The 19,954-nt window shown below is 35.4% G+C and overlaps 1 protein-coding gene across 2 annotated transcripts in view; it reads left to right on the top strand.

Annotated features, from left to right (window-relative positions):
* Rpn5 (regulatory particle non-ATPase 5) overlaps nucleotides 1-17,554 on the top strand; it is a 30,257-nt gene extending 12,703 nt beyond the window's left edge. For both annotated transcript variants that reach the window (XM_069828763.1, XM_069828764.1), the window contains exons 7-9: nucleotides 2,812-2,989; nucleotides 7,729-7,806; nucleotides 16,917-17,554. In XM_069828763.1, the coding sequence (XP_069684864.1) occupies nucleotides 2,812-2,989; nucleotides 7,729-7,806; nucleotides 16,917-17,141 (481 nt within the window). In that variant the 3' untranslated portion in view covers nucleotides 17,142-17,554. The remainder of the gene's footprint in view (nucleotides 1-2,811; nucleotides 2,990-7,728; nucleotides 7,807-16,916) is intronic.
* Nucleotides 17,555-19,954: the final 2,400 nt, after the last annotated feature.

Genomic DNA, 19,954 nt, shown 5'->3' with positions numbered 1-19,954 from the left:
TTAGAATAAGTGAGGAATTAAAAAATTGTTCAGAAGTTTTGGCATGATCATCACAATTATATTTATGCATTTCTTATTTATTGTTTACATCATTAAATTGCTTATCAGTAGAGCAACCCATATTATGCTTTATTTTTGTTGTTAATTAATTGCTTTGTCTTATCGCAAATTATGCTTTATCATCATTTCTGCTTACCATACATAAAGGAATCCAAATATTCAAAATAACTTACTTATATACATATTTATTAATGTTATGAATTTTATAAATAAAAGTTTCTTTCATATCTATAAACTTCAGTCAAATGCTATATGGAAATGCCATTTTATCACTTACACAATTAATTTTAATAATAATAATAATAATAATAATAATAATAATAATAATAATAATCAGTGAGGGAAGTGAGACGGTATGCAGCGGTATGGAAAAGGGGAATAAAAGGCAACCGCTGAAAGTGGAAACATCTATAAAAGTGAAGTAAGACTTCTTTTCGTCTCGCACTGTGGCGTCGCAGTCTAAGGCATCCTGCCTAGGACTCGCGTTACGGAATGCGCTCTGGTTCGAGTCCTCATGGGGAAGAAATTTTCTCATGAAATTTCGGTCAGTCAGTGTACGAGACCGGTGCCCACCCAGCATCATGATGCACTTGGGGAGCTACGATAGGTAGCGAAATAATGGTTGGGGGATCATTGTGCTAACCACACGATACCTCCATTCTGGTTGGATGATCGTCCACCTATGTTTCGGCATGTGGGCGTCAGGCCAGCAGCCGGCTGGTCGGTCTAGGCCCTTTACGGGCTGTAGCGCCACGGATTATTAAGACTTCTTTTCAAAATTAATACACTCCGAACATAAAGTACATAAGTTTCCCTTCTTCACCCACAGAGTAATCTGAAGAAAACTCACGAATCCTCTGTACTACACTTCCATGATTTTGACATGCTGGTATTCAATAGACAGCTGGCTACGGACTGGAAGGTCCGGGGTTCGATCCCAGGTGGTGACAGGATTTTTTCTCGTTGCCAAACTTTCAGAACAGCCCCGAGGTTCACTCAGCCTCCTATAAAATTGAGTACCGGGTCTTTCCCGGGGGTAAAAAGCGGTCAGAACGTGGTGCCGACCACACCACCTCATTCTAGTGCCGAGGTCATGGAAAGCATGGGGCTCTACCTCCATGCCCCCCAAATGCCTCCATGGCATGTTACGGGGATTCCTTTACCTTTACCTTTACCTTTTGGTATTCAATAGATGTGAACTGGTCTGATTCAGATTGTGCACTGTCCAATAACATTGTTTTCTCATTCTCACAGAATTGCAGTTTTATTTTCTTTAAGATGTCAATTGCTGAAAAGCATTGTTGGTGGAATTTTTTATTATTGGTTACAACAAATATAAACAATATTTAGACTAACAATTAAACAAACAGTTAATATTCCAAGAATTTGAGCTTTTTTTTTTACATATTATGCTTTTATGCTTTATTTGTAAAATTATGCTTTATTATGCTTATAAAATTAGTTTTTCCTAGATAACCAAAATCATGTTCAAGATGTCAGCCACATGTCTAAAGTGCTGTTATGCTTTTTATGGTTTTGGGTTGCTCTACTTATCAGTGACAGGTTAATGAGAATGAGCAATATCCACCACTGATTTTACAGAAGCAACTGCAAATGAATGCACAGTAAGTTAACTGCAGGATGTACCATTCTGAGAAATAAATGTGAATGCAGGTATTATAGAATGATTTGATGTTTCGCTGCTAACATTTAATGATATATTTAAGCTTTAAACAACATTTTGAAATTCAGATTTCCACAATGGCTCAGCATTATGGCACTGGGCTTAAAAGCCTGGGAGCCTGGGTTCAAATTCTGCCTAACATTGAATTTATAACTTATGTTGGCGAAGCCTTTGGTCCAAGTAACACAGGAGTTTTCTCTGAGTGCTCCGGTTCCCCTGTGACATTCCAACAACTCTCCATCGTCGTCGTCATCTTCTTCCTCTTCTTCTTTCCCTTCTTCCTCTTCTTTCTCTTCTGCTTGTCCTGTTACTCCTCCTTCAGGGTGACCTAGAATGGACTTAGCACTTAGATCTATTAATTTGATCCACTGCACTTCTATCCTTATATGATAAGTAAATAACCGAGAGACAATTGTAAACTTGTGTAAATTGACTGGCTTAATAATATTTTTTAAAACCTTTTTTAGCTAACTAGCAGTCCACAAGAGAATTATATCGGTCTTATACATTTCAGGGCCTTGGAGCAGGACATGTAAGAAAACTTCTTCCCCATATCATACACTCATGAGATAATCACTGATTTGCAGATGTCTCTTCAGGTGACAGTGATTGTCAGTATCCTTGTCACTATATTTAAACCCCTGGGAACTGTTCCTGTGTTTCTCCATGGTCTGGAATTTAGGTTAAGTGTAAATTTAAGACCTCTCCTGGCGCTAAATAATTATTATCATTCCTACTATATCATAAGGGCAATGTAACTCCGCCTTTCAGGCATCCCAACCTCATAAGTGGGTTACACATAAGCCACCGCCTTCTGTTTACTAGTAGAAGGAATTTTGATGAAGTCAGGTGATTGCCCTCCAATTAGAAATTTACCCTGGTGCACTCAAGATTTCGTAAGATCTTTTAATGCTCAATATTACACTGTGGGAACACTCAGATCTGAAATATAACTGGAAGATGTCTGCAGATCTTTGTCTCACAGAAGAGGTGGAGGTATTTTTATGAGTATTTAAGCCAAATATTAAATTTCTGATAACATGTAATCAATATGGTTGTGTTTACAGAGAGTTGTTACGTTTGTTCATCAACCCAGAGCTCATAAAATGGTCAGGTTTGTGTGAAATCTATGAAAAGGAATTGAAGCAAGGTTCTGCTACGTGCAAAGCTACAGATGTCTTCAATCCCAGCACTGAGGAAGGTCAGAAGAGGTGGAAGGATTTGAGGAGTAGAGTTGTCGAACATGTAAGTACAACAAAGTGGATTCACATGCTATAAGAAACAGGAAGTATATTATCAAGATTCAGTAGTTGCAAATGACTGCAATGTTGATATTCTTGTACTGTTTAGGAACATAAGATTTACTTCCACATCACAGATATTGATAAATTAGAGACATGTTGGTTTATGAATTCTCAGTCCTATGAGGAAAGAAAAGTGACATCATGCAGTAGATTAAATTCATGTAAGAGGTAGTAGTTATAGTAGGGAGCAGGAATATTGGCGGATGGAGGTATACCCCTTCATACTAACCCAAACCACGTTCCACCCCTACTTTAGCTGTAAACGTTCTTTGAAGGGTCGCTTCCGAAACATCTTTCACTCCTCGCTACGTAACCTAAAGTCTGTAACATCGAAATAGTGTTTATTAATATATATATAAACACTGTGTGTCAGTATTTAGTGTAATTTCTGTGCGCAGTATTATAATTATTTCATTAAACAACAGCACATGTGAACACTTCATTTGTTATAATACAAACTACTGGTATACAATATGCGACATGATTTTATAACTACTATACTGATATCGAATAGCATTCGAATTTTAAGGTGAATGAACTAAGAAAATCAGTTGAATTCATATCTTCCAAGTTCGACAGTCTTAGAAAGGAATCGGTGCACACAAGACATGAACTCAACTCCACGCAGGAGGAGATGAAGAGGTTAGTGCAAGAAAATGACCATCTCAAACAGGAAGTGAGTGATCTGCAGCAGTACACACGCAGAGACAATATAATGCTATTTGGAGTTCCGGAGATCGATGAACAATCAACTTATGAAGTCATTGACCAAATATCGGAAGTCATAGGTGGTAGTGAATTGGTGCAACATGATGATGTAAGCGTAGCACATCGCATACCATCCAGGCCAGGGAAGACGCGTCCAATTGTCATCCGCTTCACAAAGAGTTGAAGTCGTGATGAATGGCTACAGCTGTTCAGAAATGAGGTCAAAACTGATGGCAGCGGTCCTGGGATTGCGACAAAGAAAGTCAACAGGGACCTTCCGGCAGGAAGAATCACAGCAGATGACCAACTGACAACAGTGACCAGAGACCTTTTGAACAAAACAAGGGTTGCAAGAAAAGATGAAGCCAGTCCCGTGAGTAAAATCACCGGTGTTGACGATGTAAATAATTTGTAAATAGTATTGTGTCGGTACCCAGGTTTTATTTTATATAATATAATTGACTTAACAATGGCTAGTAATACTATATTAAATGAAATCCATCAGTGCACATTTAATAATAATAATAATAATAATAATAATAATAATAACAACACAATGGTTTTTAACGATTTACTTCACTGCAATGAGTATATTGCCAATATACTATCAGATCTTAAAATATTTCACTTAAACTTATAGTGACCTAATTCCTGTTCTCCTCATTCTCTTAATAACCAGAATTTCAATCATATTACGAAAATTTTAATTTGTTGTATTAAAGTTTTTTTAAGTATTCGTAAACACTATAAATAATTTCTTTCACTTGGCTCTGCGTATCTGCTCCCTTTCTAGACATGTCGCTCAACTAGGCACAGAAGCAATTCCAGTGTTAGTATTGAAAATTACTGTTTGAATATGTACACAGTGAACAGACAACAGCTACAATGACTACTCTCTCAATACCCAATGATTGGCTTGCAAGTAACTACACCCGAACGCATCGACACACTGCCAGTCAGTCATCCCAATGGACAGGTCAGAAGAGAGGGGGTGGTACGTGCAAAAATGTGCTAAGTACGACCCGCCAATATCTTTGCTCCCTACTATAGTTAGCAATGTGTAGCCTTGAGGGTGGGGGGGGGGAACTGAACTTTTGGCGCTTGAATTTTTCTAAGTCTCCAAGCGAGTACCTGATTCACAAGTGATCAAATGTTGAGCATCATGGACGAAGCCAATATGATTCAGCAGTAATCTCGTTTAATGCAAAACTGTTTCCTCTGTGAAGCAGCTCTTATAGCTTATTATTAAAGCACGTGTTTCTCACATAAAAGACCGGAATTGGAGCCTAATGAAAGAATGAAGTAATTAATTGAAAAGATTCGATTTTCCTTTTGTTTTTTTTAACAGGGTCTTAAACTTCTTAAGTCAGGACAGTAAACAAATTATATACAGTATCGCTCAAAAGTATTAAATGAATGACAGTTTCGAAACTATGTGGGCATAAAACAATTGTAATAAAGAGCATGTATTTCTCTTACAAGTAACACTAATGTGTACATAATGTAATGAAAACTGATGTAAACAAAAATTATTTTTCGAATGACAAAAGCTCAAAAGTATTTTGTTACTTTGAAATGAACTGAATATGAATAAATCCTTCTGTTTTAGAGAGAAAGAACTTAGTATTTTGTTGCATAACCTCTTGGTTTGATGACAGCACTACATTTTCTTGGCATAGAATCCACTGGATTTTCCAGATGTTCCTTTGTAATGTTCATCCACTCTTCCCTTAAAATCTCCAAAAATTGATGTTTATTGGAGTACTGTCTGTAACGAACACGTCGATCCAACTTCTCCCAGAGATGTTCTATTGGTTTAAGTCGGGGCCTTGACTTGGTCATTCCAAAATCCTAATTTTTTTTCTTTAAACATATTTTTGACATGGGGTGATATATGTTTCGGATCGTTGTCCTGTTGGAAAATCCATTGCCGTGGCATGCATCTCTTTCCATGTGGCACCATATATTCTTCCAGGATATTCCGGTACATAAAATGATCCATTTTGTCTCGACTTCAGTCAGAGGTCCAATACCACTTCTGAAGAAATAACCCCAGATTGTGACGCTACCAACACCGTGCTTTATTGTGGGAACCTGATACCTCTTGTTGTTCCTTTCATTTATAGGACGAAGTACATACGTAATACCATCAGAGTACAGTAGATTAAATTTACTCTCGTCACTCCATAAGATGCGAGACCAGTCTTGAAAGATCCACTTGGAATATGTTTCTGCGAACTTCAGTCTGGCCTTTCGATTTTTTTTTCAGATATCAGTGGATTTCAGTTAGGCCACCTAGCATGTAAACCTTGAGTACTTAGGCAACACTTTACTGTTGAAACATGAAGTTTTAATCCATAATTTGTTTCCAGATCATTCCGTATTGCCATTGCCGACTTCAGTGGGTTAGCAGAAGACTATTTTTTTATGATTCTATCTACTCTGTTTGAAGTTTTCCAAGGACGACCTGATTGGGGCTTATTATTTACATTGCCTGTTTGTTTATAATGCCGATACCACACACTTACTATTGTCGGACCATCGGATCTGTGCCCCTTCAGCGCTCTTGTCGTTCTTGGAAAAGTTAACGCCTGTACTCACTCCATTCCACCTGCTTTCCTCCCACCACGTTAAACAGCAGGCCACGAACCTTGCCGAATAGGGATGTTGCCAAACTTCCGTCAAACGGTGTCATAAATAACTGGTCCTCCATGCTACAATATTATTTCTTTCAATCAAAATACATCTTGTATTTCTACATTTTTTAAACCTAAAACCCATGTCTCAAATCACTTTCCATAGTTTTTCTCTCCAACATTGGAAATTATTACTTCTCTCGCAAGCTTCAGTAATTTCTTCAATGTTCAAACTTCTTTCTGAACGGTATAAAATTCTTGTATCTTTCTTCTCAAAATACTGTACATCAGTTCATTTCATCTACAATAATTAAAAGTTCCCTTGGTCTGTTCTTCTCTGGTGATTCTAGCTTTTCATCTCCTGTATAGACTCCCTCTCTCCTGATTTTCTTTATTAGGAGTTCTGACCTGTCTATATAAATTACATAAAATGTTGTATTATTAGTATTAGTTAAGTAAGTAATTTTAATACAAAATCAATTGAAATAAAATAAGCCTCACTTGTGATATCAGTTGCTCTTTTCGTTGCCTGATTTATAGGAAACAGATATTGACCTGTTTGTTTCTCTTCATCGCAAAATGCTATTATGTACTTGCTTAATAATATTTCTTTTGCCACTCCGTGCTACAGTATTCATGTTGAGTTGACAACACTGGACTGCAAGTGCAAATATTGTAAACTGTCCTGCAGGAAGGCCAAAATTGTGAGTAGTGGGGGACAGAAAGGGAGAGAGATAGAAAAGAGAGAGATAGGAATGCAGGGAGAGAAATGAATTACCGAGGCTGAGAAGGAATTAGGGTTCAGTTCGCATATCTTACGGGGGCACAGATCCGATGGTCCGACTATAGTTGTTGTGGTATACCAAACTCCTTGGCAACAGAGGACTGTGTTTTGCCTTGTCGAAGGGCATTTAATGCAGCTTCCCTTAATTCCACTGGATATTCCTTTTGTTTCGGCATGCCTTCAATCTATAAGAACAAGTAATTACATGCAGGACACTAAAAATGTTACATTTATGTCTGTAGAATGTATTACCAAATACTTATGAGCCAGAGAAATTGAAAGTGTTATTGATGTAAACAAAACTTACGAGTATTCAGACAGCATGACCACAGCAACGTGAAGCACCTTAGTAACTGACACAGCAGTACGACTCACTTTGTTATTGCAGTAGATAAACAGTGCTGGCAACCAAAAACTCTTATTACAAAATAGTTTTGAGCGCTACTGTACTTCATTTCATTTGGTTGCAGCTACACAGAGAAATATGGTAGATCAAAGTATTTGTGTAAATAAACTTATAAAAAGTTTTCATGTCCAATTTTTCCTTTGCAGAACATTCGTGTAATGGCCAAATACTACACAAGAATAACTCTGAAGAGAATGGCCGAACTTCTGGATCTCCCAGTCGAAGTAAGTCATATTGCAGTAATAGCTCTGGTGACAAACATTGCCAGTCACTTTTGTTACCAGCAATTCCAACAACATTCCGGTAATGAGTGTGTAACAACAGTTTACATTTCTTCCATACACTAGAGAAAATGTTAATTCGTTGCAACTGTATTAACATAGGTTTGTGTTATGATGATGTTCAGTCAACTGTCCAAAGGCAGGTTTGAACCTCGCAAGTGACCCAACAAGACGTCATTCATGACGCAACTAAGCCAGGAGATAATGGAATAGGATGACCAGTTCCTTTCCCCCTCCATTGCATACATAGCTGACTTCACCTTTTCCAGTTGTATTTCAGAAAATATCAATTGTATTTCAGATTTGTCATTTGTATTTCATATTAGTCAATTCAATTTCAGATAGTATCTGATGTATTTCAGAAAACATCAATTCTATTTCAGATTTGTCAGTTGTATTTCAGAAACTATCATTTGTATTTCAGAAGTTACGGTTGGCACTTTATTCTCCAGTGTTAAATCCAGTCGAGATCATTTGGTGTAAAGTGAAGATGTACGTAAAAACCTATCTTGGAATTCCTGACGTCATAGCTCCTGGTGTTGTAGGCTAATTTAGAGAGTAAAATTGATGAAGCAACACACACAATATTGTTGGTGGTGATTGTGCTCGTGCAGTACAACACAGTACAATTCATCAAGCTGCAGCTTTAGCTATGGTGAATATGCCTGTCAGATGCTAAGATGCAATAAAGTTGAGGATTTTTTAAATCCATTTTCCATTTTTTAAAATATATGTTAAAATCTCAAGTAGGCCTACATTTGTTATTTTGTGAAATAAAAGTGACTATGTAATCTTAAATGCATTGCTTATTTTCTGAAATACATTTGATACCATCTGAAATACAATTGATAAATCTGAAATACATTTGGTACCATCTGAAATACAATTGATACTATCTGAAATTGAATTGACAAATCTGAAATACAATTGATAATTTCTGAGATTAAATTGACTAATCTGAAATACATTTGATAATTTCTGAAATACAATTGGTATTTTCTGAAATACAACTGGAAAAGGTGTAGTAACATATTACACTAATTAGACTTGAGATGTATACAAATGTATACAAATAATTGTTCTTCCTCTGACATATATCAGATGTACTCAGCCAGAATCTCACAGGTGGTGATATGGTGTATGAAATGGTTTTGTAAGATTGAATTCATTACAATTTTATAGATATGAAGTGTAAATTACGTACATTTCTTGCAGATGATATAGAAATGTTTTAAATTGGGACAAGTTTTAGGTCCTTCAGTCAAGGTCTAATTAAAGGTAGCTTGCTCTGTACACATTGTTGGTGAAACCTGATGCTAAGCATAGCACCAGTTAAATTTTTTTTATAGAATGAGTTTCAAGAGGCTGTTGTACTTGGTGGCTCTTTAGCAACTTGCTTGAAGCAACAACATAATTAATTGGTTTTTCCAATGACAAAATAATATAATTCGAAACTCTGCACTGTTAGAATGCTGTTTTGAATAAAACTATTATTCCATAGTGGATCCCTGTGATCACGTAGAATAAAGTTGTTATTCTGTAGTAGATCCCTGCACACAGTGATCACAGAGAAATAAATGGCAGATTGTTAGCAAAAAGAGACACAAAAATTAAACATTCAGAAGTATATGTTGTTTTTCCCGCCATGATGATCTAGTGGCTAGAGTGCTGGACTTATAATCCTGTGGACCCTGGTTCGATCCCTGGTGCACCCCCGATTTATAACTGTGTTGGGGAAGTCCATGGCCCAGTTAACACAGGTGGAAGCAAGTACATACCACTTCTCTGTAGTAGCTCTGTAAATACTATCTAAATTTAATAAATAACAATAGACTGTATGTTATCCAACCCTAGGTTTCATATTGGCTGACCCAACTATATTCTCCCAACATGTTAAATATGAAAGTAACCAACAAAGGATGTTGAACTCGCTGAGAAGATCTAGTTTTATCCTGTCGAGAAAACATGAGGAAATTCACTCTGTTTTCATTACTTAAAATATATTTTTATCCCAAGAATACAGTATACTGTATTGGTTCGATATTAGCAGCATGCAGTAGTCAAGTTGTCTAATTACATGTGTGACCTAAATTCTATTGAATTAATGTGGAATAAGTTCAAGAACTGCGTGAGATCACACAACACAGGCATAATATCTCTCAAAAGATAGCAAGAACTTAATTATGCAAAGACTTAAGTATGTAACTGAATATTGAACTGGGTATTGTCATTACTTGACTGGACGCAATAATGAAGAATATTATAGACACGTTTGTAATTAATGTAGGGAAATGGAGTGGACATAAACAATTGAGACAGTAGTGATTAGAGTGGTGATAGTATTACTGATGATGCAAAGTTCCTCATTTTTTACTTTGTTTCCCTTTAGACAAGTGACTGAGATGGTGCTTTTAGAATAGGAAATAGAAAAGCATGCTTAAATTGTAAATTCAAATACTATTTGCCGGGTATTAAATTTTTCATTTCTTGATAAGGAATGATGTAGACAGCTGTATTGCTCAGACTTAGTTGGAAATGAAATGGCTTTCTCTATGCAGCAAAATGTCATTCTAGTGAATGCTGAAGTAGCAAAATTTCCAGTTTAATGATATTATTTCTTGGTAATTTCCATATTTTTTACATTGGTTACAAAAAAATACTACTATAACGAAAATTTGAGTTTAACATAATAAAAATTCACTCTGTTATGAAAGAAATTATCAGTATAGCGAAAGTTTTATACACATCTGTGAAGCAGTTAGAAAGTGCACTATGTTTCTCCTGGCCATTTGTTGATATAGTGGGTATTTCAGCTGTATCAGTGAACAAAAAATGAAATTTATGTACCCTCAATTTCATTGATAAATTTATAGCTGCAGCCACATAAATTGTTTGGAAAACAATTGTGTTGCAGCCACATGAATTGTTTGCAAAGCAGTTGTGTTAGAGCTGCTGTTGATTTTAGCTTTATTTGGTATTTCTTCTGTAAAGTATGTCTGTTGAAAAACCATTTTGTCTTTAAAATGTAATTTTTGGTTTAGAATAAAAGACAAGGATAATTCGGCTAATAATTATAGTACATCATTAATAAGATCAATTTTTGCTGAATTCGCTGTACAGAGTGTTAAAAAAATGTGGAATATTACTCCTAACTTTTTAAATTTTAATTTTACAAAAAAAAGTTTTATATAAATGCTGTTTGAAATAAACTATATAATATGATACTAGTGTTCGAAAAAAGTTATTCATACATACGAGGCCTGTCTAAAAAGTATCCGACCTTAATTTTTCCCGCGTAAAGTTGTGATTCTGAGGCGGCGCCACTGTGCATGGTGGAAGGAGGAACTGTAATGCGCATGCTTGAATTTTTTCACCGCATTCGCTTGTGCCAGTCACTGGCTGGTGGTCGCCAAGTAAGGTGCTGTTCTAGGTGTTTGTCGGATTTAGTTTTCTCGCAAGATGACTGAACGAATTGAGCAAAGATACTGCATCAAATTTTGTCAAAAGCTTGGTGATTCTCAAAGTCAAACAATTCGTAAGATTCAGCAGGTGTTTGGGGAAGATGCGATGGGTGTAACACAAATTAAGGAGTGGTTCAACCGATTCAAAGATGGCCGCACATCAGCGGAGAGTGAGCAGCGTTGTGGCAGGCCCCAAACTGCTCGGAGTGCAGCTGTTGTTGAGAGGGTGCGAAATTTGGTGATGGCAGATCGTCGTTTGACCGTGCGGGAGATTGCCGAAGAGGTTGGAGTGAGTAAAGATTCTGCACATGCAATTTTGCGTGATGATTTGAACATGAACCGAGTGGCTGCGAAATTCTTGCCCAAGTTGTTGTCCCCGGAACAAAAGGACCTCCGTCGTGACGTTGCACAGGACCTTCTGGACACCGCCAACACTGATCCTGGGTTTCTGAACACCGTGATAACTGGAGATGAGTCATGGGTGTACGGGTACGACCCAGGAACAAAAAGACAGTCGTCGCAATGGAAGCATCCCGAGTCTCCAAGGCCGAAGAAAGCGCGGCAGGTGCGAAGCAAAATCAAGGTGATGCTGACTGTTTTCTTTGATGTCCGTGGAATTGTGCATCACAAATACGCACCGGAAGGACAAATGGTGACAAAGGAGTACTATCACGATGTTCTCCGGCGACTCCGTGATGCAGTTCGGCGCAAAAGACAAGACATGTGGACGGCGAACAACTGGCACTTGCATCACGACAACGCCCCCGCACATTCATCCCAATTGATACACACTTTCTTGGCCAAACATGGAATTACAACCGTTCACCAACCTCCCTACTCTCCAGACCTGGCTCCTTGCGACTTCTGGTTGTTTCCAAAATTGAAGACACCACTGAAAGGATCCCATTTTGAGAGTAGAGAAGAGATAATGCGGAATGCGACGACGGAGCTGAACACCATTCCAAAAGAAGACTTCCAGAGGTGTTTCCGGCAGTGGAAGGATCGGTGGGCTAAGTGTGTGCAAGCACAAGGGCCTACTTTGAAGGGGATTAGGGTCCCAACCCCATCAGGTATTTGAAATATTTTTTCTGGCTAAAGGTCGGATACTTTTTAGACAGACCTCGTACAGGGTGTGGCAGTACACTTTATTTTTTTAAATGGTACCCTATATTAAAAATTATATATCCCGAATCTTCATTAAATTTTACATATGAATGTCTAGAAATTTTACCCATTCACCCATTTTGTGTTTTTTAACTACTTATTAAACTTGTTTCGTGGACTTCAAACTTGAGACAAATAAGCATGTAAAATCATGTTGAGTAGGCCATAAAACTAAACAAAACACTATTATTAACAAAACTTTACAAAAGATGAAGGATGAATGGAACAGAGAAAAATTCTCTCCGGCACCGCGATTTGAACCCTGGTTTTCAGCTCTACGTGCTGACGCTCTATCCACTAAGCCACACCAGATTCCCATCGCTATCTCGGATTGAATCCTCTCAGTTTAAGTTCCACCTCTTGGGTTCCCTCTAGTGGCCTACCCTCATACACTGTGTCATAGATGTATGACAGTGGCAACAATGTCCGTACATGTGCAGAGGTGCACTCATTATGAGTGACTAAGTGGCCGGGATCCGACGGAGTAAGCGCTGTCTTAAATCACTAAGTGATTATTTTTTCGCATATCATGTATTATTACGATGTACTGAAGTACATATGATATTTCTGTGCAGAAATTCTGCATCATCATATGATGAAGAATGAGTGGAACAGAGAAAAATTCTCTCCGGCACCAGGATTTGAACCCGGGTTTTCACTTTATGTGCTGACGCTCTATCCACTAAGCCACACCGGATTCCCATCTCAATGTCGGATTGAATCCTCTCAGTTTAAGTTTCACCTCTTGGGTTCCGTCTAGTGGCCTATCCTCATTTACAAAAGATGCTAAAAATGAGAACCATTCACAGCCAAACACTGTCCCAGTTTATCACAAAAACAGTCCATTGTCTTTCTTACAGTTACATGACTGATCTATTCCATCTCATATAATGGACAGTTTTCATTACACACTGGAACATTGTGGTGAAGTTTGGTTAGTAATATTGTTTTGTTTAGTTTTATGGCCTACACAACATGATTTTACGTACTCATTTGTCTCAAGTATGAAGTTAACGAAACAAGTTTAATAAATAATTAAAATACATGAAACGGATGAATGGGTAAAATTTCTACACATTCCTACGTAAAATTTAATGGAGACTTGGAATATGTAAATTTTAATATAGGGTGCCATTTAAAAAAAATAAAGTTTGCTGCCATACTCTGTATGTCTGAATAACTAACTTTTTTTGAACATTGATACCATATTGTATGGTTTATCTCCAACACCTTTTGTATAAAACTTTTTTTTTTGTAAAATTAAAATTTAAGAAGTTATGAGTAATATTCCATACTTTTTTTAACGCTCTGTATATCAACTAATATAGCTGAAGTGTTTGTTATTAATGGATACTAGACTGATAAAACTGCAACTCGCAGAGAAGTCGAATCATTTTGAGTTATTATTATTATTATTATTATTATTATTATTATTATTATTATTATTATTAATAATAATAATTTTAATGTTAATTCCCCAGTGTGAATAACCCAATTTCGCCACACTAGATATGTTAGGGTTTTAGTTATTATACACAAAAATACTTTAATAGTAATTATAAAGTTTTAAATATTTTCGTTATGAAATTATTGAACAACGAACTGCAACACTGTCTTTTGAATATCTCCGCATTTGGCTTGGAAAAATTCGCACCACAAGATTCTAAATGACCAAGTAAGTCACATCTCTTGCTGCTATGAAGACAGTCATATAAGAGATGAACAATTGTCTGTTATGATTAGGGGGCAGATGTTGATGAAAAGTCATCTTATTTTTCACATTAGAACGATGTCTATTAATATAGAAATCCTTTCTATATTAATATTAACGTAAATAATAATTATATTGTATTTTTTTGCATTTTATGACGTTTTTGAACTAATAGGTCATTTTTATATTTTTTTCGGCATTTTTTGTTTTTTTTTTTAATATTTTGAAGAACCTTTAGATCATTTGGAATGCATTTTACTTTTTTTTTTTACCGATAAATCTGTTAAATCATTTTCTAAGCAAATAGGTCAGTAGTAATTACCTACTGAATAAGTGAATAACAGTGAAGTTTGAGTTTTATAGTTTGGAACAGACTCTAAAGTCCATCCCTCATTCCACTGAAGGCTTCACTTCACACAACGGAAGTAATATAAAATGCTTGACAACAGCTTAGTTTAAGTAAGGGCTTTGACTGACCACCCCTGGGGTCCATTTCACAATCCTTACAAATTACAAATTAACAATTTACAAATAACAGGTAAAAGATTACAAATGCTTGTAAATTGTATTTCACAATGCTATCTTATTAGTTTGTAAAGTTTGACGAACTTTACAAAATCAGCTAAAGAAATTTACAAATACGCATTATTGGTTACACAATATCGCCACCGACAGTTTACAGAAATCGCTAAGGAGCAGAGCTAAAGTCACTGTATTTTTACTACTATCGAAAAATATGTTTATATTTTGTACTAAAATAGATTATTCTAAGCTTGCTGATTCATATTTCACCAACAGAAAATATAAAGTATTGTTAAAGAAAATTAAAAGTATTTAGATTTGTATATGTTGGTGACAATGGAGTTTCATGTGATGTGATTGGTCGAGTATACCAATACGTCTATTACTTAAATGAACAAAGTTAGCACCAAATTCAGTCAAATAAGTAAATAACAGATTTGGTCCACGTACAAATGTGAAGTTGATAAAATAATTGCGATGTCTAAGTACAAAATCAGGTTCATTTGTTGTGTTTATCCATCAGTATTTATTAATGTTGCATCCATAACATCACAAACATTAGTAATCCCAGCAGCAGCATAAACATTCTGTGCTATAGTAAATAACATTTTGGTGATCAAAACCCTGTCCCGAATTTAACTCTTTTTAACAACATCAACTACCCTGTGGGCACTTTTGCACATTGATATCTTAGAAATTCTGTGCTTATCTGCTAACGCACGGAACTGACAGCTAGTATGCAACCAATGCAAAACAATACAGTTCTCGCTTTGAGGTTAGGGCATCACTTTTCCCTTTTTGGATGTTGGATATGATGTCCCATATCTTGTAGGAGAGATTCCAGTGAAACGGGACTTGAAACGACTTCAGAATACCGCATATGTAATGACGTTATTGCATTATTGAGTTATTTATTTTTGGTGCAGGGAACTTCTTTTTTTAAGTGCGAGTATTTATTAAGTAGAGTCTTCATATATAAATACTTACACGGTATTATTAAGTATAGTGCGGGACTCATTACAAACCTTTCATTAAATTCATACAATGATACGAACATGTTATTAATTCTTAGCCGGAGAATTTTACGTATGTCTTCGTTTGATTAGGCCTAAATTCAGTGTCTTCGTCTGGGTTATTAGAACTCCTTAATAACATCAAAACTGCATTAGTTTAATTCTTAATATTATCCAGTTACTCAAAAATTAAATTAATAAGTATTTCTTTATTGTATTTATTCATAATTTGTTGCAATATCAAACTTTACACATCTCAGAGCTATTGTAGAAAATGTGCTAATTTTACAAGTAAAGTTTACACGTTTGTAAAATTACTCTTCATTGTGAAATAGAATACCACTTGTAAAGTGAGCAAAATATAATTTGTAAAGATTTGATTTCCTTTGTAAAGTTCAACATTACAAACAAAGATTATGAAACAGAAGTTTACAATTTACAAAGATTGTAAACATTGTGAAACAGGCCCCTAATTGAAACACATTGTTAGCCCTCATTAAAATCTATAGCGTTTCCTTAAAACCTTCATTTTGTTGCATGTTCTTTTCCTTTATCTTAGCTAAATTCCAGGAAATTGCCTCCTCTCTCCGGCATTTGCAGGGCAGTCATTGAAACAAGGTGACTAATTTTTAAGAAGTTGTGGTGCGATTACGGTGAATAATATTTAAATGTCATTTTATTTTAATTTTATGTAATTTTTGCATTAGTTTAAGGGCAGTTTAATGATCATTTTAAGTACATTTTTAGGTCATCAACATCCGCCCCCTAGTTATGATTCACCACATTCACACATGTATCCTTGAGAGGGAATTTTGAAGTGTTCAGTGTAACTTTTAAATTTCCTGTGTCAGCTTACAAATTGTCAGATGAATATTGATGAGAAGTATTTTGAGGAGAGACAGTGGGGCACTGTTGAATGCATTAATTACAATATGGTATAATATCCCAAAAGTCTCGCATCACGTTGAACACTTTGGAACTCTCAAATCATACTTAATGAGAAAGTAAATTTCATATTGTAGAAGTTTCCTCCATTTTGGATTCTTTATATTTTCAGTATTTTTAATTTTATAGTTCTTTCTTAAATTTTACTTTAATCCAGAGTTTTATGTTGTAAATTTTGTTATCTGTGTTTCTGGTTTCTTATGGAAAGGAATAAAATTCATACATTTTTCTTTTCAGGAAACAGAAGACTTCTTATCGAATCTGGTAGTAAACAAGACTGTGCTAGCAAAAACAGATCGACCCGCAGGAGTTGTGAGCTTTACACAAAGCAAAGATCCAAATGATGTCCTAAATGATTGGTCCAACCATCTTAGCTCACTCATGCAACTAGTAAACAAGACAACTCATCTCATTAACAAAGAGGAAATGGTCCACAAGCACTTACTGGCTGTTAGGGAATAAATACATTGAATCGATACCAATACAAACCCACTTACGGAGTCTTCTCTCAAAACTGGTAACATTTTGTACTCTGTTCCCTTATATGATGCAAAGAAATAATACATTTCTCTCAGGTTTTAGTTCTCTATAATGCTGGTGCATTAAAATTATAGGAACATATCAGTAATTATAATGAATACAATATTGGACAAGCTCTTTAACTTCTCAGAAATAAAGTTTTTTGTATTTTTGAACAAGGGAAATCATAATCGTGCATTGCACCTTAGTTTGTGGGGCACTTTCGCTAGTTACACACACTTGTGAGTAGTGTAAGCAAAGTTTTTGCTTGTAGTGCAAGGTAAGATTTGCACAAATAATAATATACTACATTCTTGTGATCGGTAAGCTTTTTTTTTTTTTTTTTTTTTTTTTTTTCCGTTTTGAAATAGGCATTGCCAGGAAATTTGAAGATTTGTGCAGTATACCATATTTCATTGCATAATCGTCACCATAGTTTAATGGTTGCACCCTTATTTATAGACAGATTGATGAGGACTCTAAAATGGATATTTCTGTTATCGCGATTAGAATTATTTAAAAATAATGTGCCGCCACTGCAACACAAAGTATCTTTATGCTCAGGGTCGAGTGTGCGAGAAACAGTAGTGGCAGTGGGGTGCGAGATGTTAGCACCAAGTCAGTAACCATAAATGCCTTCAGTTCAGTTCAGTTCAATTGTAGGTTGTGAGCGATGGTTGTTTACCAGTGTTCAAATACTTTTTTTAGGCCTAAACCAATCATCTTTCCACGGACTGATCCAATAGTCAAATATTGACTTCAGTGTATCAGATGTAACGGTACATGTGATTCAGCAATACTGTGAATGGTTTTCGTCAACAAAAAAGTGTTTTTAATTCAATAACATTACAGTAATTTTTAATATTTTTAAGGTATTATTCACGTTATTGTTCCAGCTTCACGCACAAATACCAGTTCCCCCTCCTTCCCCTCTCTTTCCTCTTCTGCTACGAATCACGCAATTCAGCCCTGTTGCTCGCACATGCCCTCATTATATTCCAGCTGATCACTGAAAGTTGATGTGACTAATCATTACCATTTTAATTTATTCTTCACATAAAGGTCGCACTGTATATTTTGACGCCAAAAAAGAGGGCATTAAAAATGCGACGATTATGCAATGAAATATGATAATAATACCAGTTAATACTGTCCACACTGGCTAATGAATATATTCTACTTTGTTAGTGGTACCAATCTGTACCAGTCTTAATAAAAATAAAACACATACAAGAAAGTGATGCAGTATATTTCACACTTAAAAATTTATATTGCTCATTTAATCCTGTGAAGTAGTAGATATTTTAATATTGAAATCAGGACATTATATATTAAGAAATTCAGTACGACACAGCAAAATGCAAAAAGCAAAATACAATAGTAGAGTCAATAATTTAGTAGACTGTGACTATTATGAACAGCTGTAACGCATTAAGGGGAGACTCCACTGAAAATCATGAACATTTTCCAAAACATTTTTATTGACTATTTCACTTCTTTATATGTATATTTTCATATCCCAAATGGATTTAGTTCGATTCTGTTTACAAATATATTTAAACATTGTTTTTAATTAAAGAAGAAGAGCTGTCAGAATTATTTTTCCGTTAAAGAATTCTTTTTTACAAATTTCTGATTACAAATCTAGTTGTTCTAAAGTTGGCTCCCTGAAGTTACTAGATGAATGTAGTGGAGATGAATTTTAATAGGTATGTGTTACATAAATATTCATTTCATTTTCAAATCCATTTTTCCGTAAGTTTATTTTTCTTGATTCAACACCAACTTTTTTTATGCCAAATATCAATCACTTGGATGAAATTTTTACTGCAAATATTTATGATGTAGCTGCATGTTTCTATGCATTTATTTTGTAAGAAATGCTAATTTATTTTATTAATATTTTTGTTCTTGAATTATAGAAAAAATAACATTTTCAAAGGTTCAAACAATTTTTTGAAAGCGAATAAATGAGATATTTCATCAAATGAATGCATAGAAATGTTTCTCTATGTCTTGGGAATGTAACCAAAAAAGTAGAAAGTTAAAAAATTGAGCTCTTCTACTAAAAAATTGGGTTTGACAATATTTCTTAAAAAAATAGAAAAAGAAATCAAAAGCCAAAAACATTTGGGAATTCAAAATTTGGATTATGTTAGTCCTTTACACAGTAAACATGGTCTCAAAATTTGGTTAAAAAATTATTAGGAAAAAAGTTTTAATTTTTTGTGGAGTATCCCCCTACAGCTGCAATATGCTTTTGCTAGCATTGATAGTAACTGGAAATGTTCCTGAAAAAAAGCATTTTCCAGTATAAACCAAAGGTCTTGCTTGCAGATATGGGGACTTCCTTTGCTGAAGGGAACCTCTGCCTACAAAACTGGTATTTCACATGGAAAACAGAAGAATATCACAACATGCTAAGTAGACATTGAAATGCTGCATTGCTTTGTTTTCTAACTCACTGAAAAGAACACATTGATGACTTGGAGGAATTTTCATTTAATATAGAAGCCATTTTTTTGGTGATCAGTTTGTGCATCATCATCCACGCAATCCTTCTGCCAAACATTTATTGCATTATAGCCCTGGCTTGTTGAAGTTTCTTCAGAGTTTCTGTTAATGTTATGCCAGACTGTTAATGTTGACATGATGGACGTGGCAACTATTACTGTAAATGACTGTAGCTAACATTGTTCACACAGTTACGCATTTATACAAATTCCTTGTCATCATTGAACAGTACATAGATGATG

The sequence above is a fragment of the Periplaneta americana genome, chromosome 6 (assembly GCF_040183065.1).
Source record: "Periplaneta americana isolate PAMFEO1 chromosome 6, P.americana_PAMFEO1_priV1, whole genome shotgun sequence".
In the NCBI taxonomy this organism is placed as follows: Eukaryota; Metazoa; Arthropoda; class Insecta; order Blattodea; family Blattidae; genus Periplaneta; species Periplaneta americana.
Note: the sequence above shows the minus strand (reverse complement) of the source record. Positions and strands in the feature narration are given on the sequence as shown.